Below are 26558 nucleotides of genomic sequence, written 5' to 3' on the forward strand. Positions count from 1 at the left end.
AAAGACTGTGCCAGGGGTTGCAAGGGGCCAACTGGAGTCACTGCTGCGACTCCTAAATAACATCCATGGTAGATGGTAACACAATGGGATATCAAACCACTGGAATTATGCTGCAGGATAGCACCAAATTATGTGGCATGGTTAACTCAATTATATGGCAAGAAAAAGCAAATTACGTAACTTAATGCAACACATTTTGTGATTGTATTACTTCATCGTTTTGTAATTTTCATACATAAAAATATTGTCTGGGTAAATATTTCAACTCATTAGTACCGATTTAGCAACCAAAAGCAGAAATAATCAACTGAAAGATGGCTAGTTCGCCTTTTCGAAGGGCCTTCCTCTGTATGCAAACACATCACCACGTTTTTGGTAACTTTTGATCCGTTTGCTCTAGAAACGTTTGTTTGGGGTAAAATCTGTATATTATGCAGCAGATGATGGATTACTCTTCAAATCCCTAATTATATATTTTTTTTAAAAAGCTTGTCTGCAGAATTGCATAATCTGAGTGCCCCTGGGTATTACTCCCCATTTAGTAACAGATCTACTTCCTATAGAGAAGTGTGGCTCAGGAATTCCGGCATGAAAAGTACTGATTCAGAGGCTAAAAAGCTACGTTTGACTTTTGCTGTCACATTTGATAAAGGGCCGATTCACAGTAGTTTGGAGGGGATATGTAAATAAAAATATTTCGGGGATCTAACCTAAGTAATATCGAACACCTGCACTCCATTTACAGAGCACAGTTGGCATTGCCCAACAGGCAGCTTGCTCATTGAGCCAAACACAAGAGAAATTGTCAGTCAGTTTTGTCACCTGACCTTTTGGCTTCTTCAGCCATCTCCTTGATTTTAGTGTGAGGTTCAGCTATGTCTACTAGCATGTCCTTGATGACAACGAAGACCAATTAATACACCGCTTAGGGTCAGTTTGCCATGGATGGTCACCATAATGGAATCAAGCTCCAGGGTAGCAGTGACTTTGAACTTAATGGAGGGTGGTGGGCATTCCACCCTTAATCTGTTTTTGACCTCGCCTGCCACCCGTGACAACAGCCAATGCAAAGCTCTGGTGAGACCTCATCTTCACATTACAGCTATGGCAATAACTGCCTGCCACACCCGACCTGCTCTTTGCATTACAGCAATGACCAGCTGCAATGCTTTACCTGCTTCTCTAAGCCTCCTCCACCGACAAGACTACTACTAGAGACGACCAGCTATGCAAGACCAGCACTTGGTGCTACAGCAACGACAGCTGCCAACATGAAGCTACAGCAATGAATGTCCGTGATGTTTGCCTGCTCTTCGCTCTACAGCGAAAACCATCTATGATGCTCAGCCAAGTCCTCGCAGCCTCCTCCAACGCAAACTGAACTCTTTACACTGGACTCAGAAGGTAGCTCTTCAGTGGGACTAACTTGGTCCCTGTATGTGATCCGCTGAGGATACAACTGGTGATTGTCATCTGTCAGCTAGACAGGGGGAAAAAGAGTGGTGCTTTTAGGTGCTATTTTTACTTAAAACTTTAAAATTACATATATCTGGTTCCACTGATTGGATTATTTCGTTCTGGAATCATTTTTTTTATTAAACTTTACTCCCGTTTACTAAAATTGGTTTGAGATTTTTCTTGTGTTGTGTTTTCACTTTATTTCTGTTTGTGTGTTGCATAAATACTTTACACATTTCCTCAAAGTTAAGTCTGACTGCTTTTGTACCAAGCTATCGGAGGGTTAAGCAAAGGTTAATTAATTGACTTGTGTGGTTCAGACTGACACGGATTGTGGTTGTTGCCTTAGTGGGACTTTCACCCGGTCAACCAATAACCCAATTTCTTTCAGGATCTAATATGTGTTTCTTAGGATCCTGATCTATGAGAAGGTTCACTGCTCACCTTTGAGATTTTGTCTGACCTCATATCCAAGGGATGTCAGTCTTTTGACTTCTGAGAGTCCTTATCTGAGTCTTTTGATGTCTGGGAGCTGTATCCTCTTGGTCTGGGTCAGAACACAAATCAGTATTAGGTTTGCTGCCCTGGTTATGCTGGCTGCTAGGTCCTACCTATCATCATAAAGGTCTAAATGTGATACCCAAAAGAGTTTTAAGTTCCTCGAAAGATTCCTCCTCGTTACTGGGCTCTTTATAGCCCAGCTCCCCACTCTGGACCACACATACATCCATATGATGCTTCTGCATAGGGTCACTGTCATTGGTTATTGGTGTCATGTGTTACTGTGACATGCATATTGGAATGATGTGATTTTTAGATTTTGTCTTGGCTGTTGTGAAGTTAGTAAAGAAAGACAAAGCATAATCTGCACATCCCGGTTGTGACATAGAATTTGAATCTTAGAAGCGGCTAGTTAACATTTTTAGCTGTCATGCAACAGAATTCTTCCCTATATTGCAGGCTTGTGATTTTTGAAGTTGTTTTGGGTACACGATGTGTGCATGCTCCAAAATTCTTAGATTGTAGAAGATACTGAGTAGGTATGAGATCGATGCTGACTGGTATTGTGCTTGTTAATGTTAATCTTACCTAGATATCTACGATTGATAATATTTAACATGCTTCTGCCAAAGTCTGAGACGGTCAAAAGCACTTAAAACACCATTGGTTTTTAGCTCTCACTCTGTTGCTTTTTTAGTGGGGTATTTTTTTTAAAGTGAATGATGGACAAATGTTCTTTTGATTGTTTATAATAAATTAGATTGACTCGTTGATTTTCAATCATTTGTGCTATATTGCGTATATGTTTCTTTGGACATTGTGTTTGTCCTAATAAACTGAAAAATAAAATCAATGCATCGTATACCTTTGCAGCACCTGGTTGTACACATTCAAAGGTAAAACTTAGCAAAATATGTGCAACAACTAAGGTCTATTTTTTAAATAATAAGTGAATAAGTACCAAGACATTTTTTGAAGTAGCATCTCACCTAAAGTTTGTGCACCTCAGTGAAAAAACAACCATTTTCCATTTTATCAGATTAGAACAGTATCAGTAGAGGAAGCTTTTAAAGATGTCTACGCCTTCGAGGGAAGACAACAAACTATGTCCAGTGACATTGGTAGCATTCTGCGCAGACATTTTGTGGTTCTTTCATCAACCAATATTTGGCTCTTAGTGGTCTAAACAATTCTAGAAAAAAAACTTTACAACCCAGTTAAAGTTATGTGCGGACCTGCAAAGCTTCCTGACACATCCTTTTGAAACTGTGGTCATGCTTGGGAGCTCAGACTGTTTAGCGGATGTGTAGGATGATGTTTGGCAGTAGCAAACAATACCTCACAGCTCTGAACATGTTAGTAGCATATCCGACGCACCGTCTCTTGGCGATCTGTTAATCTGGCTGGTATTATGCTCCTGGTGTAAGGAAGAAAGCCATTCTATAATTCTGATCTTTTTATGTTTAGCAGATAAAGAGAGAGATTTGAGCTTCGTGAGGTTTTGACCTTAATCCCTTTTGGTGCTCTTCAGGTTCCCTTTCAGCACTTCATGTACCCTCTCTACTTATGACAATTTCCCCCTAGCTGTCTGCAATGTATTAGGAAGGCAGATTTGAGAGCCTACAAATAAAGCATAGCAATAGTCTAATTTAGAAATGGCACCAGCCAAGATGACTGTTTCCTTAACTCCAACAGGAGGAAGGGGAGAATTGATTTTTTTTTAGAAATCTTAATATGAGAAAACAGGAAGATGTTATCTGCATTGAGTGGTCTATGAAGGGTAATTTGGTATCAAAGGTGACCCCCAGATTTCTTGCCTTCTGCACTGGAAGTGGAAGGGGCCCAAGATTGAGTGGCCACCAGGAGGTTTTCCAATGGGAGGTGTTGTTACCAGTTAGCAATAACTCTGTTTTTTTCTTAGTTAAGCTTCAAACAGTTCTTCTGCATTTAATTTGCAATGCTGCCCATTCAGATGTTCAATTGTTTGTCCACTTTTTTGTCTGGTTCTGAAGAGACAGACATCACTATCTGGGTGTCGTCCGCATACAAAACTACTGAGAACCCACAAGATTGAATAAGTTCAATTAGTGGAGTGATGTAGGCATTACATAGGGTCCGGTTTAATGAAGTTCCCTGAGGGACTCTGCAAGGAAGCATGAAAGGGGCAGAGGTAAAGTCCTCCAAGGCCACTGCTTGCTCTCTATTAGATAGAAAGGGACTGATCAATTTTAGGGCTATATCTTTAATACCTATCCTTTCAAGATGGTTGACCAAAGAAGAGTGGTTGGCTGTATCAAATGCAACCAACAGATCCAACAGAATCAAGGCTGCATTGTCACCTCTCTCAACCATAGCGCTGATCTCTTCAGTGCTCTCGAATAAGGTGGATTAGGCACTTGATTGAGTCTAAACCCATGCTTTGCAGGGTCAAGACAATTGGTGATTAAAAAAACGGTAGTAATCTCCTGATTAATGCCTATTCTAAGATTGTTGTAACGCTTTTCGCCCTAAGTGGGATGGGTATTCCCAGACGTGGGACCCGTGCCCACTACGCCACTGGAGTCAAGCTATCCTGGCTGATGACGGCTGATAGCCAGAAACCGGTCCTAGGATGCTTGATTCCGGTCCAGGGAAGACATGGCTTGGCAGTTTGGGCTGAACTGTTCCCATGAGGCACAGGGTCAAGACTGATTTGCATATGGCCATGTCTAAACTGGGGTGGTGTAGTGGGCAAAAGAACGATGGATTTAACCCAGATCTCTTGACTGGGGGAGAATGTATGCATTGTCAGCATTCCGTCCATCATTTGTTTGTTGTAACGCTATTCTAAGATCTTGGCAGGAAGAGGATGGCATGAGGTAGGCCTGTAGTTCTTCACCTCTAAGAGATCAAGTGAGGGTTTCTGTAACAGCGGCAGAATGGATGCCTTTTTCCATGCATCTGGGAAGCAGCCAAACTCAAGAATCCTGTTTTAAAAGCAAAGTAAAATGCATTGAAATTGTTTTTGATACTGAATAAAGTACCTGAGGAGGGCTTGGATCGGCAGGGTCTAATTATGATTGTCAGCAGTCCTGGAGATGGTGGCGCACTACCACTCCCCTTCATGACCGCCGAAACTCACCGCCTCCTGTCTGCCAGATTACAAGTAGTTTTGTGGTGTGATGGGCGGTGTGGCAGTCCCACAGCGGTGCTGTTTAAATGGTCATTGTGAGCAAGTTCCTGCACGGGAACGAATGCACCATGTCATGCATTCCTTTCTGTGCAGGAACTGGGGGAGTGCAATACTACAGGGGGGCACAATATGTGCCACCTTGCATGCACCCCCATGCACAGCGGCAAGAGAGGGCCTTGTTAGGGCCCCCTACCTTTCCTCACCGCCAGCAGTTACATGGAAGAAGAACCTCCATGACACCACTAGCGGTGAGGAAAGTCGTAATTTGCTTGGCGGTGCCTCAGGGCACCACCAAGCATATTGGGGCTCTCAGATCGCTACGGGAGTGCCAGGGAACGCGGTTGTGGCAGTGCAATGGTGGTCCAAGCGCCAAAGTCGTAAAAGGAGTGTCAGACCGCCGGTGTGGCAGTGGCCCCTGTGAGTCTGGCCTTCCTCGGACCGTCAGACTCCTAATCAGGGCCTTAGTGGTTTCAATGAGGGTAGCAACTTTCTCTTCAGTGAGTGGGGTAAATGCACTCAGTACCTGGGGAAAGTCAGTTAGTTTATCAACCATGTTTTCCTCTTCCATTACTGTCCTTAAGGGCAAATTTGTATTATTCGATTTTTGTCACGGGGAGCAAATAGAAGTCTCAGAAAACACAATATGTTTAACTGATTTCTCTTTATTTTGGTGTTTTTAAGGACAGTTCGAGGTGCGCTTTGTATCCCTTGGTTGTAGTCTTCAGGACTCGTCTCCTTCTAGTCCAAACACGCCACCATGTCTTCTGGGCACAGGACTCCCGGGTGGCTCAAAAAGAAAGAAAGAGGCACTTGTTAGTGGAAGCGATGAGGCCAATGTGAGGGGAAGGAGTGAGGGACACAACACCTCCTATAAAGCAGAGTGCGGGATGGGGAAGCCGTCACCAGGGAATATCAGGAAAGTAGGACGGCCGGTCTCCGTTGACTATAGACTTGCCGCTGTGTTCTCACCTTCCTTTTGCTCTGAGGCCGACAAGCCCACCCAACACCCAGATCCCCGAAGGCGTGTACGCACCTGTTGGAGCCACGACCCTCCTGGGCCGTGGCGGGGCGGTGCATCCTCCTTGTGGTCCCGGGGCTCCACCAGCAGACGCTCGTCTGGACCTCCTCTCTTTGGCAGCACCGGCTCTCGTTCTTCGGTCTCGTCGGGAACTCCACTGAAGGCGCTCTCTCTCTTCCGGTCATCGACGTAGCCTCTCTCATCCCCGCAGGTAATATGGTCCTCCGTGATTGGTCCGTCCGCCCTCCAGAAGGCGTGCCCTGTTTCTGCAGTGGATTCCTTAAAGGGCCAGCTACTGTCGTACTGTCGGGTTCTCTCGGCCTTGGGTCCCGACAACTACGGAGGAAAGAGGAGACCGCTAGAGAAACGTGTCTTCCCTTTGACCCTCCCTAGGCTCTGGAGTCCGACAGTTTTGTTTTAAAATCCAAAAATATAAGTTTTTACCTTAGTGAACAAGTCGTCAGCTATTTTACTGCACAGCTTTTGAATGGAGGTAGCCACGTTTTAATTGACAAAAGTAGATAATGACTTAACTGTTATAAAGAGTTCCTGCTTCGATATTAGCTGTAAAAACTTTAGTTTTAGTGCTTTATGCTCTTTTATCAAATTAGGTAGTTAGGTTCAATTTAAATCTGGTGCAGTTGTCTTCTTTTCCCTATGTAACTTTGCTGCTTTTATCTTTCACCTATCACGTTTAAATATTCTAGCTTATGTATTAATGATATCTTATAATTTTGTCTGTGGGGTTTAGTATGCAATATTGTTTTTTTCTTTTAGAATTGTTAAAGTATTGATTTTGTTAAAGGTTGATGTTATTTATCTGGCACTAACATTTACTGATTATTTAGCTTCAGGCTTTTGAACAAATAAACATACACTAATCCTTCATGAATGTTCAACCCTGTATATATAATCACTAGACCATTATCCATAAATACGAAAGCATAACATTGAACACATAGTTCTCACCTGCTAAGACCAAATGTGTGGTAGTTAACAAGTGCACAGTACTTTCACCAAAAAGTATTGCATGCATGTCTCTACATAGGCAGTGACGGAGATCTTACATTAGGCTACAGAAGGTTATATTAACTAATATGACCTGTATAGTATCCACATTTTCTTTAGATCTAGTGATTTCAGAAATGGATTGGATATGTATATTCATGCATAATAAGTAAAAGTTTAGTAAAAATCCATTTACAGTTTGTATCAGCTAATCTGTCAACTACCTCCATTTTACCTCAAGTCTTATATAACTCACTACTGTACTCCGCATCAGAGTAGCAGTTCGAATAGAATTCTATTTTCTCAACCTTTCATGGTGCTGCGCATTGCATTCCCTTCTCTGATTTATTGTTAAGACTCAGTTGCAGTCAGTGCCTTTGGCAATACGTTTTAATTCTCCAATTTGTTTTTCAGTTTTCAGACTTGGCAACGTGGTACATGCCCTTGAAGCATCCAGGAGAACAGTTCAGCTCCCAGACTTCATTCCTCGCTTCTTCCTGACCATTGCCAACCTGAATCGTGCCGCCTATTTCGTCTGTGATAGCATTCTCTGGTTGAGGAGTGTTGGCCTCATCACTGATATCAACAAAGAAAAGTGGCGCCATCGGGCAACCAGGTTTTATTATTTCTCCCTCCTGCTGCACCTGGGCAGAGATATGTACGAGATAGTTCATAGGATGGAACAAAAATCCTCTCACAAAAAGAATGCAGAGGAATGCACTGATCCTCCTCTTAGCCAACACTCTTCCCATCCTGGGGTTGTGGGATTTGATCCTATATTTGCAATGCTCTTCTGCAGCCTGTGGAACCATCCAGCTGTCCTCTTGGACACTACCAAGAATATCTGTGATTTATTTAGCCCTTTGGACCAACTGGGTATATACAAGACAAACCCTGGAATTCTTGGCTTTTGTGGTCTCATTTCTTCTATTGTGGGCATTCTTACACTTGCAAGACCAAATTTAAAGATGAACTAGCAGTTAAACATAAGGAAACCACATGCAGAGCAGAGGACATAGTTAGGGAAATATCTAACACTAAAAATAAAGTGCCTAGGGAAGTGAAATAAGTTTTAGAGTGGCAAGTTTATTTTATGAATTACAACTTATGGTCTTTGACTCTAAAAAGATCATGGACTATGAACCACTATGTATCAGTACAGGTTAGTCTGACGGTCATCAACTGCTTTAAAACATTTTTGTTTGGGATCAAGCGTGCTTTGCACGTGAAATGGTTTTCAAGTAATTTGGCTAAGTAATAACCTGGCTACATGGGAAAAGGCTTGTCTCCCAAAACGATTTAATCAATTGATGCCCACCCGGAGGTCTTATTTTATATGTCTTTTGTATTGTTCTATGATGTTTGCTCAAACAACATTTGGGTAGTTTCAGAAGTAGTTTAAAGTTTTTATCTGTTTTTTTATCTGTTGTTTAATTTAGTATACATTTCTCTTTAGTTGTATTGCTGTTCATGTTGGGGAGAGGATGTAGCCTTACGCCTAGAGCGGTCGACCTCAAAGCTGAGGAACCGGGTTTGAATCTCAGCAACTGAACTGGGTTCAAATCTCAGCAACGATGCTCAACTTCCTGTGATTATGGGCAAATTACTTAATCTTCCCGTGCCCAACAAAAATAAATGTGTCAGTCTGTACCGCAACTGGTGCTCATGTAAAGAGCTCTGATATCTTCGGGTCTAGTTCATACTATATAAACCTCTTTAAAAAAATGTACAGCCCTTTCCTACGACATCTGAAAATGTGAAAAGAGTTTACATAGTAAATCAGATTTATTCAGTGCTCTTCATCTAGTTATGGGATAACTCAAAGCAGACGTTGACCTTTTATATATAGCATCCCCCTAAATGAATCACCTCCCAAGATTAAACAGATAGCAATCCACTGGGAGAAGAAAACTATATATATTTTTTTTAAAGGAGGTCCAAGCTATCAGCCAGGACTTCCTGTCTAACTTTGAAATTCCTTGATGCAGAGCACAACCCTCATTTACGTACCCTCCTTGTATATGGACTGTATTTTAGAATGCAGACTGAAACTGAATTTATCATATAATACATCAGCCAAGACGTTCTGGCTAAAACAGATGGCACTGCCCAAAGGCCAAGGGCCACTGCAGAAGTTTGTTTTGCAAGTTCAATTATGTTGAACTTGTCTTCAAATCATCTATGCAATGCAGTATCCCTGGTCTCTTACCCTCAAGTGGTCATGAGAACAAGTAGAATAACTAGTTGACGTTATATTCCAGTAAATGTTTATATCATTAACTTACCCCTTTTGTGGTACCTTATTAGCCAATGCATTACCTCTTATCTTTTTCCTTCCCCCTCCCTTGAATATTGCTGTATTTTGTGGAAATTGAAAATGCACTATTTCTGTCAAATCAGGTAAGAGCTTGCATTACACTTGTGTTCCAGTCCAAGTTCTTAGGCTAAGCTTCTAAATACAAACTGATACAAGGGTTAGCTTTTGACTGTACAGTGTTGGGTAACAGCACGATTCTTATATCGACTAATGCACCACCTAAGATGGCAAAACATAATTTTCCTTTAGCTTAACATGCTGTACTGTGGGCAGTTGTAGAAGGATAATCCTAATGTAAGATGAAATAATATGTTTTAGTGATGAAATGTCCTCAAATGTGGGCCTTTGTGAAGTCTTTGAAGTCTGGCATTAAGTCAGGCCAATACCAAATGTTTTGTACCATATATCATTAGAATCCCAGAACTTCCAGGAAGTCACCCAAGTTTCATATATGCCGGCTTCACCAGAGTTGAAATCGGTAGCATTCTATTACCAGCGTCAAGCACAATTACATACTGCAGAACAGGCTATATTCTGTTGCTCATGTGTAACAGAGAATTTCTTGGAGTACATTTGCCAGTCCGCAAAGATAGTATTTCTCATCACTGTATGCGGTGTAGGAGCTTTTTCTTTAAATGTTTAATCTCACAACTAGTGACTAACCTCAGAAAGCATATGCATGCCATTTATATAAAGGTGTAGATCTATTTAAAGAGGCATGGACTTGACTGCAGCTTGCCACTGTGTTATTTCTGTGCATCTAAAGTAGATTTGGCAGAGCACAAACTGGATCGCACTATGACATTCTGTTTTTCTGTAAGTGTAACCCTTTACTTCTTTCCCATTTCTCCTGCAATGTTTGACTGATTTCCTGAGCCCAGGCCACCAATCTGGCCGCTGTTTGCAAAAAGTCACCTGCATTGCAATTGTATCTTTCGGAACCTTGAGACACCCGAATTCTATGTGGCAATCGCTAGGGCTGTTTGTTTTGGAAAATCACAAACGGTTTAACTGCTGCTGAGATTGGTAAGACATTTTATGTTCTTGTTTTTTGTATGAATTGTCCACTGCCACCTCATTGGAAAACTGAACAAGGCTAGTACATAACATTAGATTTTTCTTATTTGCAGTTGCTGAAAATACCATAACTTGTACAGTTAACATCGAACCAGTCCAAACCTTGCTTCTTCATGGTTTCAAAGAGACCAGGAGCAAAAGCAAACCACCAGTTCTCCACTTGAATCCTCTAATTGAAAACGGAAGTCTAGTCATTTAAAATGCTCTAAATCAAAGAGACATCATGGAACTTGACTGGTCTTCTTGATGGCCATATGAATGGGCAGCTGGCTAAGAAACCAGTCCTAAAAACTGTAGATTCTAACAGCCGCCGTGCCACCTCTACTACCTCCGGGTCACACTGTGCCGGATGTGCGTGTCTCCTCCTACTGCAATAATATGGTTCATCTGCCCTCCCATTTTATCTCAGGAAGAAAATCAACAGTATTGTTAAGCAAAAAATGTTCCCCTTTCTCTTTCCTGTTTGTGATATTGTATCCACCTATAAAGATGCATAAGGAGCACGTTTGTCTCTGTCGAAGGAGCATGCTCTGCAAACCAATTTTTACTGTTTTTAAGCTCTCTTTCTCTCCGAGTAGCCACTTGTTAAACAAGGCTTAGTGCCTCCACGAATGGGACGGACATCCTCCCTTAGTGGATATACAAAAATTTGGAAGTGGCCGGGTAATTAGATCCACAGGCCGTAGTTTTGTCATAAACAAACATTGTATTTATGTTTAAGTCCATTATTGTGTTTACTTTTTCGCACAGCATAATCCTCATAGTTAGTCTGGAAACTAACACTGTATCTTCAGAGCGTTTCAAGGAGCATCCCCAGCTGCGAATCTCATCCGTTGGATGAAGCTTTGAATATTTTTTGTAAATAAAGTTGGTTTGCTGTTTATTGTTAGGCTACCTTTAGGAGTTTTCCGTCTTAGAATGACGTTTACTGACTTCATTAGAGTCGAACAACAATTTTGGCTTTTAGGTTTTGCCACTTTGCAGTAAACGTGTTGCACAGATTGTGTGCATTGAAACTAAGATTTCCACCTCACTCCAGGCCTGAGATTTTCTTCTACAAATCATCGTTTTCAGGTGTGTTAGTCTAATTAGTTTGATGAAAGCGAAACTAGAGTAAAACACCCAAAATGCATTAGGTTCTCACACAAACTCCAGGACTGGAATCTATGTCCATAATGATCTAGAAGGAGGTGTTCACTGCAAGAAATATGTAACAAATTGGGATATTAGTTGAGAGGGGTAAGAGCCCCACACCATGCTTGTCATAGTGAACCACAAAGCCTCTAAATAAAGCTGTGCTTTACCCTCTGTTACTTTGTCACACAAACGCAACACAAAAAGAATCCCAAACAAATTTAGAAAAATAGAAGACATTTCAATTAATAAATTGGCGCCATAACAATACAAATTCAATCAGTAGAACCAGAGTTTTTACTTTTTAAAATTCAAGGCAAAATAGCACCAAAAAGGCTTGAAGTGCCAACTGCTTGTATCTGGCTACACCGGAGTGGGCCAAAGTCACAAGTTCAGGTCGACCGCATTGGAGCATCAGTCTGGTATGGCACCAGGAGCGGCCTGCTGGGAGTTGTACCTTGGGTCCTTGGTGTGGGGGCTGTGAGGTGCTGCAATGAGAGGCTTTGCTTCACTCTGCATTGAATCAGGTGAAGCTGGCAATCAGGAGCTGCATGGGGCTGTGCTGCTTGGTTCTGTGGTGGTACACGTGGCACTGGATCCAGGGAAGCTGCCGTTGAGGAGTCGTGAGATGTTCTATTGCAAGGTCCTGCATCGGTCTGCGCCGCTTTGCATCGGATCCAATGAAACCTTCAGTTACATTCTTGACTCCTGCCAGGTCCGGACCTGTAGGACCAGGACCTGAAGGACAGCATGTGAAGGTTCAGATCTCACTCCCGCAGATGCCAGCTAAGGGACCCGTGTCAGGTCCAGTTCGGCCTGGTCGGCTGGGAAGTAGGAGAGGTCTTTGGAAGTTTGCTGTGTCTCTGTATGTCAAACAGGAGGTCCGCCATCTGACCTTTGTAGTCATTTCTCTGGGGGGACTCTGCTGAAAGGACTAGGTACAACAGTTACCCTAACTTAAAGTATATTTACTCTGCTTAATTGCAACAGCCTATCCTGAATGCTCAATCTCTAGAACTATTATACAGCACATTGCACCATAGCAAAAACCTTATAAGTGTTCGATTTACCCTACCCAATGGAACTAGTTTTACTTATCAAAGTTTTACTTATGAAATAAGGGTGAATGGCTGAGTAGGTCCACTAAGGTTCATACTGCAACACACGTTGCACACAGATGTTCGCCGTCAGCACTTCGGAGTCAGAGCTACCTTGCCATTAGCAGTCATTTAAGTACAGTAATTTAATTGATGCTGCAGTCCTTGCTGAATACATTTGTGGTACTGTAATATATCATCTATATTTTATTTAACAAAACATCAGTACCTTTGTAACTAAGTATTTTCAAACCGAATATTCAGTGTTTTGCCATATTATTATTGATTACTAAAAAGATGCTCACCTTAGTCAATGTATAAGTAATTGTGAGGACTCGTTGATTTTTATTTTGAAAAGGCCTAAGTGATTGGTCCCTTTAACCTTTTATAATATCTCATAATGGCAGCTTGCTTTCAATCCAGAATTACTATGCAGTATATTTTCGAGGTGCATGACAACATCTGAAACGTGGAGTCAAATTGAAAATATGTTTCTGAAAATTATATAAGAGATGTTGTTTTGCCCATGTGAGGCACGTTCTAAAGGAACAAGGGAGCAGACTGTTGGGCATTGCCACATTGTGGTGAACTGCTCCTTTCCTGGCAACTAAAGACTATTTAATTATTATTGAGTGCACTGCCTGATCTTGCAGTTGTCAAGATGCCACAAATTTCACAATGTCATGTGCTGAGAGGGCAAAATGTTGACTCAATTATGTTCACAAGTCCTAACTTGTGCAAAGCAAGGCGTTATGAACTGTTTTGAAAAATATTTTTTGCTTTATACATAAGCTTTGTGTACATGCTTGCATGGAGCATTTTTATATACAATTATTTTTACACCATCGAAATTGGTGATCCTCTAACAATACATTTTACAGCAATAAAAAAACCTTACTTGAATTGTTTACAAATTATACTGTTCTTTATACTACTCAGGCTCAAAATAATCAAGTCGTCAGCACTGGCCACACAGTAACAGTCTTTTGCACAAGTAAAAATATTTTTTTGTCAACAGAACCATATGTACGTGGAAAATTGACATATAATGAATTTGCGTGGAACTAGTTAGCAAATATGTTGGTAATCTTGAAATCGGGAATCAATTTTACTTTTCAACCGCTCAGCAAACCCAGCCCTGCATGCAACAGGGGAAATAATTAAATATGAACGCAGATAGTCTCTGTTGCTGTAAAACTGCCAGCAGTTGTCATCCCTTTGATTTATTTGCTCTGTTTTTTCACAAATACTCCATGTGATATGGGCTATGTTGAGGTAGGGTTGACGTTCTGTTCACTCTGAGGGGTGCACTGCAGCAGTGTATTTGACTGCTTCTTGTGCCTCGTATGGCACAAATGGAGTCCTGCCTAAACAGAGGTTCTGTGATTTGTTAAGTTAGGTCAAATATTGCATTCAAATAACTTCTTGAAGAGATAGCGAATATGTTGCCATGTTCTGGTTTACAGTAACTTGTTTACTTTACGATCTATGAAAGTGAAAATTCACCCAGCTTTTCTAAATGCTATAACGATGCGAGACTTAAGAAAAAAAAAGCTTACAGCTTCCATGATTCTCCACTGCAATAGAAAACTTGTTGCCACGAATTGCCTCTCAGGGGAAGCGGTGGTCCAGGGCCGCTTGACAGTAGTCCTCTGCTCAGATCTCATTCCACCACCTGCAAAGTCGTAGGCCCTACCAAGGATTTCCCCCTCACACTGGCCCACGCAATGCCACCATCCAGCCCGGTACTGAAGGACAGCAAAGTTTTTTTTTGCTTATCCTGCCTATCTACCCTAATTTCATCGACTGATCCTGTGCTGGACTCCCTCGGTGAGCCCGCCACAGTGTTGCTGGTGCTGTGCCCCACTTCGATTTCTGACTCTAGAATATCGCAGCCTGGACATCCTGGAGAAGGAAATCGCCACAGGCCGCCTGGGCTTTAAAGTTTGCCCTGGTGAGTCAGGGTAAGTTGGAAGCGATCTTTAGTTGCACAAATATCCTTAGAATATAACCAATAAACCACTGCTCAGGACTTTTCTGTGCATACTGGACAGTTTTACCTCCAGCAATTTTTGTGTCATATCTCACAAATATATTTTTGCAAAGTAGCAATTGTAAATAGATAAATTTCATCCGTTTGGTTTAATGAATTTGTATTGTTTAATAATCTACTGAAAACTGGCCTAACTTTATGTTGCATATTTGTACTTGCAAGAAACGTTTGTGTTCTTCAGCAGGGCTTTCGTTGTTGAATTGTATTTAAAGATAATTTATCAAAATTGATTTGATACTGAACTGTTTACATGGCAACTTCTGGTGTTTGGAGAAACGTATGTTATTTGTTTTGATTGGATTGTATGAGAAAACGGTGCAGAATTTGTGACATAAGTGGGCATATACGTGGATACACACTGCTGCAAGATGACCATGACCTGCGAATGATTGTCCTATGAAAACTAACCTTCGTGTTCAAATTTCCAATGTGACTACTGCACATCTGATTTACATGAACTTTTTAAGAAGTCTGATTAGCTAGGCATTGATTTTACTTTCAATTGTTTTTTTAAATGTTTATTAAAATCCTTTTTTGTAACAGAAGTAATGTATAAAATATACTTTTTGCACAACTTTGTTAATTGTAGGACTATTTGAACTATACTATTGTATTTTGCACATACAGGTTTATTAAAATATTTTAAAATATGATTTGTTTTATTTTGAGATACATAAGATGAGCAGTAGTTTTGAATCTGAATATATTTTAGAATATGTGGATACCTTCCTCTTACTGTCATAAACTAATTCTTGTTGATGTTCTGATATCTAATATTTCAAGACGGAAGGAGTGAGAAGTGATACAGGGTTTCCTCACCTTCCCAAACATCTAGCCATTCAGAAGCAACAGGAAGGAACCCATGCATGCTTAGCCTATCTTTCTGTACCCATCCAGGAGGCATCACCCTAGGGTAGAGTTCTTCAATCTGTGGGGAGTGCCCCCTTATGAGGGGGGCGCGACGACCTCTCAGGGGGAGGCGCGCACTCTACCCTGAGATCTCGCATTTCATTGTTTCCCAATTAATGGGGCACGACTTGCCCATACTTTTGTGATTTTGAAAGAAAGCTAATTCCGAGTCTCCAAGAGCTGAAATGCTTTCAGCTGCAGGGAGTCTCCTCTGCTAAGAAACCAAGGGGCATATCATCAAGGGCCTTATCTCCACTTTTTTGGCTTTAAAAGCAGAGATAATGTTTTCGCCCTATTAACAAGAGGGTGCTATCATGCATAATCGCATGTTAGCACCCTTTTTCTCTACCACCCCCTTTGCATCTCTAATGAGATGCAAAGTGGGCGTTCCTTCCCAAAATAACTGGAGAAATGTCGCTAACCGACATTTCTCCAATTATCAATGGGCACGCTAACCAGCATAGCGATAAGAAAAGTAGCGCTAACCGCGGTTATCGCTACTTTCCTTAGGCCTGCTTTTAGTTTGACTTAGCAATGATATCCAATGGAAGGTGGATATCATGATTAAGTATGCCCTGCCCTATCAACAACGTAGCGCTAAACGTTGTGCCATTATCGCTGGAATCCCAGCGATAATTGCGCATTTGGCAGCTAACTCAATTATTATTATTTTTTTTAAATGTTTTTATTAGCAATTTTCCCAAAATTATATATTATTTACATAAACCCCCCACCCACCCCTTGGACCAAGGTATTGCTTCAAATCATACCCATCCACTAGAGAGAAAAACAATTCGGTAAATCTGTAAGATAATACATCATGTGCGGTCCAAAACTGTACAATTACAATAAATATTCTCCCAATTGAATCCATATTATTATTATAGACCAAGCATTTTACGTGTGATCTAGTTGCCAGTGCAAGAGCGGACCCCAGATCTCCATCCCTCTTTTATTTTTTCCCCTCCCTTTGGTTTTGTATATGGCTACTTCCAGGCTACAAATTGCTAGTAATCTAGTCCTCCATTGTGCAAAGACCGGTGAAGTAGCATCCAGCCATGCTGAAGCTATGCAGAGTCGGAGGACAGCCATAGCCACAAAGATAAGGCCCTGCATATGATTAGGTCTTTGGTTGTTAGATACTCCTAACACAATTTCCTCCCGAGTGATAGATATTCTAGCTTGAAGAATTTCTGAAAGTAAGTCAGAGATTTCCTTTATCAATCCTGATAGTTTGTCGCATGAGGCAAACATGTGAATAGTGTCAGCAGCACCCATCGAACAACGTGGACAGGTTGTTCCCTTTCCTACTGCCCATTTTGCAATCTTATATGGTGTATAGTAAAGGGAGAAAAAGGTTTTTATAAAATTGTGCCTGGAGGTTTATAGACATTAGACAAACCTGTGATAATTCGTACGCTCGCAAAGGAATATTTGGTTGGATTACAAGAGAGGTCTGCCATCCCATTACATGTTTTTCCAGGTCGTCAGGGAGATTATCCCTAAAAAGTTCGTAGATGACCCCAATTTTAGGGGTAGTTGATCTACATATAATATCTAATACGATATTATTTTGAAATTTGTCACGTCCCCCTGTTTTTTTTTGCAGAAAATCCCTGATCTGTAGATATTAAAAAAAATCCTTATTGCTGATGCGATATTCAGACTGGAGGTCGGAGAAAGTTTTTAGGCCACTAGAGTTGTAGAGACAGCCTAATTGTTGAATACCATTCTCGAGCCATCTCGACATACATGTGTCGTGGAATAGTGCGGGTAGCTCATTGTTATGCTTAATTGGAGTGTAACATGAGAAACGACCCAATCCTAACAGTTTTTTTACGTTAATCCAAACTTTATATATGTTAGAGATGGTCTTAAGTTTCACTTTCTTAAAATAGTTGTCGTTCATATGTCGCCAAAGACAACCCTCACAGCCTGTCCCTAGAATCAATTCTTGTGGGGTGGTCCTATCAGGGTTATGGCCCTCTTCTATTGATAAAAGCACGGTACAATATCTAATTACCGTAGCCCAATAGCATAACTTGAAATTTGGCATTCCGAGTCCACCTCTTTCTTTGGGCAGCATAAGCCATTTGAGTGCTCGGCGAGGTCTTTTATATCCCCAAATAAATCTAGAAAATATGTTCTCTATGTTTTTAAACTGTTGGGGAGTAAACTCAAGGCATTTTGTGCGAAAGAGATACAGAAATCTAGGTAAAAATAGCATTTTTATAACATTGCATCTGCCGCCAATAGTAAGATGTAGATTGTCAAGTCGGGTTAGTTCTTTCTTGGTATGTTTCACCAGTGGGTCTAAATTTAAGCTCACTATTCTATCTATGCTTGCGGTTATATCAACTCCTAGGTAGACAGCATGATCCGTTACTCGATAGTCATCCATCTTAAGCTTATCATTGATGACTACTGTGTTTTAGTTGCGTTCAACTTATATCCGGAGATCTTACCAAAATTATGCGCTTCCTCTTCTATCGCTGCCATTGCTTGGATAGGATTGCAAGTGACTAAGGCTATGTCGTCGGTATACGCAAGGGTTTTTGTGTCATAGTTAAATGCCATTATCGGGGTCACTAATGGATGATTTTCTAGTTTCCTTATGAACACGTCTATATAGACTGCAAAGAGAAGAGGAGAGCATGGGCACCCCTGTCTTGTTCCCCTAGTAATCTTAAATCTCTCCGAGAGTGTCCCATTGATCATAACGCTGGCTCCTGGGTCAACATATAGTCCTTGCATGGCTTTGATAAATTGTGGTGTGAATCCACACCTTGCCATAGCTTCCCAAAGGAACCTCCAGGAGACTCTATCAAAGGCTTTTTCTGCATCCAATAATATTAAAGCCATAGGGTCTCCTGATTTTTCTGTGAAATCAAAGAGCGATATCACCCGTTGTACATGGTCTGATGTTGATCTCCCTGGGATAAAACCGTGTTGACGATGAGACACTACTTTATGGATAATAGGAGCTAATCGGGCAGCCAGTACTTTTGAATCAATTTTCGAGTCCCCGTTTATCAGTGTGATGGGTCTATAAGAACCCATTTCCATAGGATCTTTATTTTTTTTCGGAAAAACCATAATTTTTGCTGTTGACCACGAGGGAGGTGATTTCCCGCCACTAAAGATGGAACCAAATAATTCAAGCATAATTATTCTGAGTTGTATTGCAAATTTCACATAAAATTCTGAGGGGATTCCATCTAGCCCAGCGGCTTTTCCGTTAGCTAAAGATTTCAGTGCCAGCTGCATTTCATCCCACGTAGGGGAGCTATTTAGATTAGCCTGTTCCTCCTCGTTAAGGCAGGATCCCTCATATTGCTCCAAGTATTCATCCATGTTCTCCTGTTCCCTATTAGGCTCTTTATATAGGTCTTCGTAGAATCTCTCAAACGCCTTTCTGATCTCAGAGGGTTCTGTTCCCACCCCTCCATCTAAATCTTTAATACTCTTTATTGTATTGAATGTCTGTTCTTCTCTTGTGCAAACAGCTAGGTGGTGTCCAACTTGTTCGCTAAGTTTGTAAGTTTTTTTTTTTTATAGATCGTAGCTTTACTAATGGCTTTCTCAATAAATACTTCCGAAATCTGGTTTCTTGCCACAGCCACCCGTTCTAGTTCGTCAGTTACCTGGCCATTTAGTGTTGCTTTGGCTAATTCCGCCTCTGTCGTACTCAGGTTTTGTTGTAGTCTATCAAGTTGAGCCTTTCCTTCTCTGTTGGACCTAACAGAAAACTGGAGGGTTTCTCCTCTAATCCCAGCTTTCAATGCGTCCCAGACTATCTCTATCTGAGCACTACCGATATTTACTCCCAAAAAAGCCATGATCCAATCCATAATGTGGTTATTATAGTCCTCGTTATTTAGAAAGGCACTCGGTTATTTTCATCGCTCTGGAGATAAGCATCGTTGGTAATTATCCTGGCGCTAAGTGCGCTTAGCAATAATTATCGCCGGTTGTTGATGATATGCCCCCAAAAGTGAACAAACAAACTATCTGTTCCTTCGCTTTTGTTTTCATAGCAGAGGAGACTCCCTGCCTCCCACTACAGCTGAGGCATTTCCGCTCTCGGAATTAACCCTCCCAGGACGGTTAGCTTTTCACATAAAGGAGGCAGTTTCTCTTTAAATTACACATAGCTGCATAAGTTTCAGAGTGCTATATGTGACATTTCCATAATTTTAGTGTAATTATGAGTCACATTTCAAGGACTACGGGTGACATTTTCTCGTGAGTAAAATAAAGTAATGAAGATGAGAGAAACATTTAAATATTCGTAAATTACACCAATTTGAGCATCGAGAAACAGTGTCATTTTAGAGTAACTGTCGTAATGTGACACACACTCTACAACCAGCACCCACTTACTGCAGGCAGTGGCCTGATTGTGAGTTGACAATGCATTTTATTGAGGCAGACACTCGGCCGTGGGTGTCTTAGTGCACTGTACACTGTCTCACTACTTACTTCACCTTTTGAAAAAGCCATCTATCTCTATGCCTTGTGGTGTCTGGCTTCAAGATTTTCTATAAGGCTCACAGTGATATACTAGGGGCCAGCATTGTCTGATGGAAGTGTTGAAGTTACTGCAAGAGTGAGGTGGCCGACATCAGCCCCTGTCATAGCACAGCAACTGCTCCAGGTGAGCGGAGCCATGATTGTTTCAGAGAGCTTCCCCTCCCCATCAGTCGGCCAGTTCACTGGTAAAGGAGGGGAGACCTGCAGCTCTGAAGAAGCAAGGAGTTCCGATGAGGGGGCTCCTTGACCAAGATATAAACAGATGAGAGCACAGACCGTCACCCGCTATCCTAAGGCTTCACTGAGAAGTGAGACACCCGAGGCAGCGGAGAAGTTGCACGTAGGGGCTCAGCACCTCAACTCTGCATACATCAACCTATCTCTCCCATTGGCCACGAGGTGATAGAAATACAAATCTCACGGACCTGACTCAGAACAAGGATGCCGACGGGCAGCAACTCCCCACTGGCTGCAAGCAGCGACTGTGCCTAGTACTGTCGTTGACTGTCTCCCGCAGCAATCTTAGATAGCCCTGATGACACCGGTGGGATCGGGTCCCGGTAGCAGCAGATACAAGCTTTCCCAAAGGAAAGCAATAATTGTGTGCCCCAGCCAACGTGGAGTCGGGTCCAACGTAGCATGCGTTGTGAGCTACACTGACTGTAATATGTAAAACCATGATTTCCAGCAGTCAATTTTAAACTGTGAGGCGGCCCACCAGCTCCTGCCACAGGAAGCAGGAGCCAGACCCGCCTAAACTCAAATGTCAGTCAACTAACTCACACAGACACTCTGTAGCAGATTGGCTCTCACCCGCCCAGGCTCCTCTGATGTCAGTGCTATCGTAGCACTGTCTGGTGTCCTTGTAACTTGTGCAGCTGAGATGAGCTATAGCTGAGCCAGAGAGCCCCCAAGCCTGCCAGAAGCAGCGTGCAGTGCGCTCTGCCACTGCAGCTAGTATGGTGCTTTATTGTAACTTCACTCCCATCTTGAAAGATGAGGGGGCGCTATAATGCGTGACTTTGCATTTCAGTGCAATGATGCGGATCACCGCACTGAAAAGCTTTAGTCTAACGCCTGATACGTGGTACTTGGCAGTGCTGATTACATACGTACGGGCATGCCATACACTCACGGTTTTCTTTCATAATTACAAAAGTGTACATTTAATGTAGCCATATTTCATGCTTCATTAATACATCGTTCTTTCTGTATAATAGGCTGTGGGTCACGCGGTTTTGCAGCTGAGGTTCTCTCACAGGAGAGTATAATCAATTAAGCAACTACCATTTTATTTTTACTAAGTGAATGGAATGTAAGTGGAAATGGTGCTGGGAGCCTCAGGAGGCAAATAAAAGAAGGTGAGAGCTATGAAGAATGCTGTTCTCATCAGTGACAAGGTTGACATCCTTTGAGTATGTGTTCCTGGACCAAGATTTTTTTTTCAGCATCCAACTTTGAGCAAGAGAGAGCGAAGCAGAATAGGGGGAAAGAAAAAGGACAATAAACCTGTGAAAACGGAGACAAAGGGATAAAGCAGAGATGAAAAACCACCTGCAAGAATGAGACGGAGGAAGGAAAAACAGGTTGGAGGAAGAAGGAGGCGTGTATTGGTTCATTCAAGACCAGGCAGTCCTGGTATACAGCTCCAGAAGAGACATAATAAAAGCTTTGGCCCCTGCGCTTTTATTTAAATTTATTAAGCACTGCCTTTGGCATCCAACATAAACTCTTTTAGACTCTAACAATCTTTTCTACTGTCTTCCTAGACCCACTCCCTGGAAGCTCACACATCAGTCGACGCTGGTGAGGGTAAGCGTGATGAGGTGGTGGTGCAGGGAAGGGGGACAGAATTGGTTTTATTTACTTATTTTGTTTGATCTATTCTGTTGTCTGTCAACTTCGCCACCCCATCGCCACCTCACTGCGCTTACCTGCGCCAGCCGCCGCTGCATTTACATGCACTGCAATGCTGCCAGTTCACTGTGCAGCTGGGCCCAGATCCATTTGATCACCACAAAGTCTGTCAGACAACTGCCCTGAAGTAAAATAGGAAACAGTATTCAGTTTGTATTAGTTCTATTATTTTTTAAACATATGTTCTAAACCCACACTCAGAGCAAAAGTCCTAACAAAACAAGTGGGGGGGGCTAATGAGCATAAGCAATGTGCATTGGTGTCACATGACATCACAGGAAAGATGTCACCACCCTGTGAGATTATTAGTTTTAAAATAAATGTGCTAGGCTTTCCTTCCTTGCTTGCTATGGCTACCTCCTTTGATAGTTACCCACGTTATATCAAGACAAAGCCTTCAGTTGTATTGGTAACGCTCAACAATTTGAAAAGTTGCAACAAGTCTGGGAGTGAGTTGCTCATTTCCATTCAAAATGTTTATGAAGCGGTTGGTAGGTATTTGCCTGGAGTGGGCTGCTCCAGATAACACTGTCCCATTATGACTCAACTGCTTAAGTAAAACCCTAGTAAATACAATTTGCTCAAATTTTATCTGGGAACATTTTGATTTGAACTATGTAATAAGTCTCTCTCATTTAACATAACCCACTCACAAACCTGCACTTTACTAAACACTCTTACTGTGTTTAACATTATTTGCCAGATATGGCCTGGAATATGTGAATGGCGGTCAATTATGTAGTGTACCAGATTCCAGGGATTTCTGTCAGGTGGTGTGGGGGCCCGACTTTTAAAAAAAATCAGCTGGGGGGCTCAACCTTAAAAAGTTTGAAGACAACTGCCCTAGGATGTTAAAAGGACCCTCACCCTCTGGGATTCAAAGTGGCATGCTTCATCTTAAGGGCCTCATCCAGATACCTAGTGTATCTGGACAGTCTCAACCTTGGACACCAATGCCAAGGGTTTTTTTGATTACTGGGTAGGATTGGTGTCCGAGGATTTTGTGTGCTGGTGGTCGGTTGAGCGCATTGAACAGCTCCCCCCATACATCCTCATTGCGCATGGCTAAAAGCCATGCTCAGTGTGGAAGATTGCTGAATATGATTAAAAAAAAAACAGAACCCAACTGAAAAACCAAAGGTTAAAGTGATTTTATGGTTTGGTATGGTAATAAGATCCTATCTTGGGGTATGTGTTGAAACAACGCTAAAACGATCAAATAAATACCTATTACATCACTCATAACTTGTTAAAATACGTTTTCTACGCCCAAAATGCATTATGCTATCACTCAAGAGTCCAGAACTGGAATAAATGTGTAATTAAAGATCTGGATGGAGTTGGCATCTTACCGATTAGCCAAACCTCAGTTTCTGTTGCCTTACATTTGAGCCCATAATCCATCCAGACCATCAGACTCCATGTTGAAATCATCCCGAGGCGAGAACATCAGAAAAGTTTAATGAAATGGCTTTCCTCCAAAATAAGGAGACATGGCACATTAAGATTTGTCCTGTGAGTAGTACCTCATTTTATTATTTTTTTTACCTCTTAAGTGACACTAATGACATTTCAGGGGCCATACTCCCTTGAGGGTTTTGTGAAACAATACTGCTTTTGAACGAACTTTACTTATTGGGATGTCTGCTCGAGCAAATACTGACATGAGTTGCTTGGAGCATGCTTGTTACATATTGTGATAGTGGTATAGTGGCACTCGGGAATGTAAAGAGATGGAGATCCTTGCACAACTGTAGTTGGTGGTTTCCTAATACACATTCCTTAGAACCGCTCATGCCCCTCCTTTGCTAAGCAACAAATAAGTGTTTCAGTTGCAATACTTAAACGGTGAAGCACTCGTGCACTGCAGTTAATATCCATGATTATCAAGTGTACAAATGACTTTGAGCATACTGCAGTAGCATCCAACACAAGAAATGTGGCTTGGAGTGATTCTTAGACAGTAGTGATTATGAAAAGAACATATTGTTATATTGCACTTTTAAAATGCAGCTACCATTAAGCAATAAAGACAATGAAAAGTGGTATTTTATCTTTCTTCTTGGGGTAAATTTAAATGGTTACTATCAAACTATAAGATACAGAACGACTCATTACGAAGGCGCTATTAATTTGGTCGCCGGACCCTTCAGAATTGCAACATTTGGGGTAACACTGTGAAACTTGTATCGTTGATCCTAAGGAACTAGCTGCTAAAAGCAGGCAAAGTCTCAGGGTGAAATACAAAGGAAATGAAGAATACCCAGGGGAACAGGTTCCAGAATTTCCTGTAAACACAAGGAGATGATGGACGGAGCGCTGAAACATTTCAGACACTAACCCCCAGTCACAGATCTGCGTTGAATCCATCATCATTCTTTAGCTCACTTCGCTACCTCAGTTCGACCCAGCTATATGCATATCAGTCTTGACCCTGTGCCTCATGGGAACAGTCCAGCCCGAACTGCCAAGCCAGGTCTTCCCTGAACCGGAAACAAGCATCCTGGGACCGGTTTCTGGGTAACACCATTTATCAGCCATGCTAGCTTGAATCCAGTGGCTAAGTGAGCAGGGTACCTACATTTCGGCATACCCTGCCAACTTAGGGCAGACAAAGCAAACACAAGGAGATGATGGACGGAGTGCTGAAACTTTTCAGACACTCACCCCCAGTCACAGATCTGGGTTGAATCCATCATCATTCTTTAGCACACTTCGCCACCTCAGTTCAGACCCAGCTATATGCAAATCAGTCTTGACCCTGTGCCTCATGAGAACAGTCCAGCCCAAACTGCCAAGCCACAAGAAGTTCCTGTCTCTTTGTAATTTTTCATTTTTATCACGTCAAACCTATGCTCTGTATTAAGAATTGAAGAACACCTTTTGAGGTATGTCGTTCTTTGGTTGACCAAGCAGATGAGTTGGAGGTGCGTGGTAATTGGAATTCCACTCATTTTTGGCAGATGTGCTTTTTAGGTCTGGCCAAAGAGAGTGCACTACTGGGGAGGTAGGGCTAATGGCATAGTTTGGTTGAACAAGGTAGTGTTTGGAAAGTGTATGGCAAATAGTAAACAACATAGATCATTTTGGCGAAATAACGGTGTTTGCCACAGCATAAATTCCATTCTCAGACTGATGATTAAACCCACCACTCTCCTTTGTACAATGTGATATTCTGTTGGAAAGCTGGCAACTTCCATCCCCCATGCCAGACATAGTGACACCGATTGGCTAATCAAAGTACCCTCTCACATGAGAAAAGAGGCAGAGTGATGCCTTTTTCCGCTACTGAAGTTGTGGGCAACACCAGACACTTGCAGCTCTGTTAACTCTCCCAGCCAAGGCTGTGTATGCCAGCTCTGTGGGTATGATGCGTGTCATAACTAGGTTTATGCCAGTGTTGGCTAAGGAAGCCGAAAATACCTACTTATAAAGTTACTATTCCACTAAGGTTATCAAACATCTGATTCCATGAATAAATCAAATTATGAAAATTAATTAGAGAAAAACTTTGAAGTATCTTTCCATCATTTTCCAAGGCAGAGATACGAAATGAAAAGTTTAATCCCATCTAGACCTGTTCAGGCAAAAGTCTTTTTGGGGTTTTATTTCACAATGAGAACACCTTAACCCTGATATGTGCCCCATTTTTATATGTTAGGTCCCTGTCCTTTGGGCTTACAAGGTATATTATAGGGTTCATTTATGAATATATAAAATACACATTTGCTACATTACAAAGGCACTCTTTCCTGCAGAAGAGTGTCGCTGTAGTGCATCTAGACACAAGGGTGCTACTGGCAGACATATATCCTGCAGCACATAAATCAGTTCGAAAATAAACCGTATGATCTGGCAAAGCAACACTTGATAATAGCAGGATTTAACCCGTTTGTTGACACACATTGAGAGCCAATTCTAAAGTAAAGCCAGAATTGCATAAATGGTTAAAGAAACTTATTTTGCAAAAGTTGTGAAACTTCCCCACCTTTTAAAAACAAGTGCATGCCACCGATCTATTAATGAGCTGTGACATCCTCATATTCAATTACCACTGACTATTTGTAACTGCGGCCATCCGTAAAAAAGAAATAGCTGGTCCTTGGAGATTTGGCATGGATAATAAGAACTCGTAGGTTAATCCGACCCAGGTCCCTTTGGTGAAGTCTGAGTCCTAAACAGGGGAAGAACCTATTACATTATAGATTATAATTAAAATTAATTAAATGTTCTCCCTTTCCCTTGCTAATTTTAAAAAACCACATGCACTAAAATTATCTCGATGATTAGGTACTTGTGCTTCCAGAGTTTATTTACACAATAGGTTCTTGCAGAAGTATGCCAACATTGCTTTCATACAAATT

At 41.7% G+C, this 26558-nt stretch overlaps 1 protein-coding gene across 1 annotated transcript in view; it reads left to right on the forward strand.

Moving 5' to 3' along the window:
• Positions 1-15488, forward strand: part of PEX11A (peroxisomal biogenesis factor 11 alpha) — a 154042-nt gene extending 138554 nt beyond the window's left edge. The window contains exon 3 of the mRNA XM_085644429.1: positions 7572-15488. Within this exon, the coding sequence (XP_085500555.1) occupies positions 7572-8134 (563 nt within the window). The 3' untranslated portion in view covers positions 8135-15488. The remainder of the gene's footprint in view (positions 1-7571) is intronic.
• Positions 15489-26558: the final 11070 nt, after the last annotated feature.

Source organism: Triturus cristatus, chromosome 3_1, assembly GCF_964204655.1.
Source record: "Triturus cristatus chromosome 3_1, aTriCri1.1, whole genome shotgun sequence".
Lineage (NCBI taxonomy): Eukaryota > Metazoa > Chordata > Amphibia > Caudata > Salamandridae > Triturus > Triturus cristatus.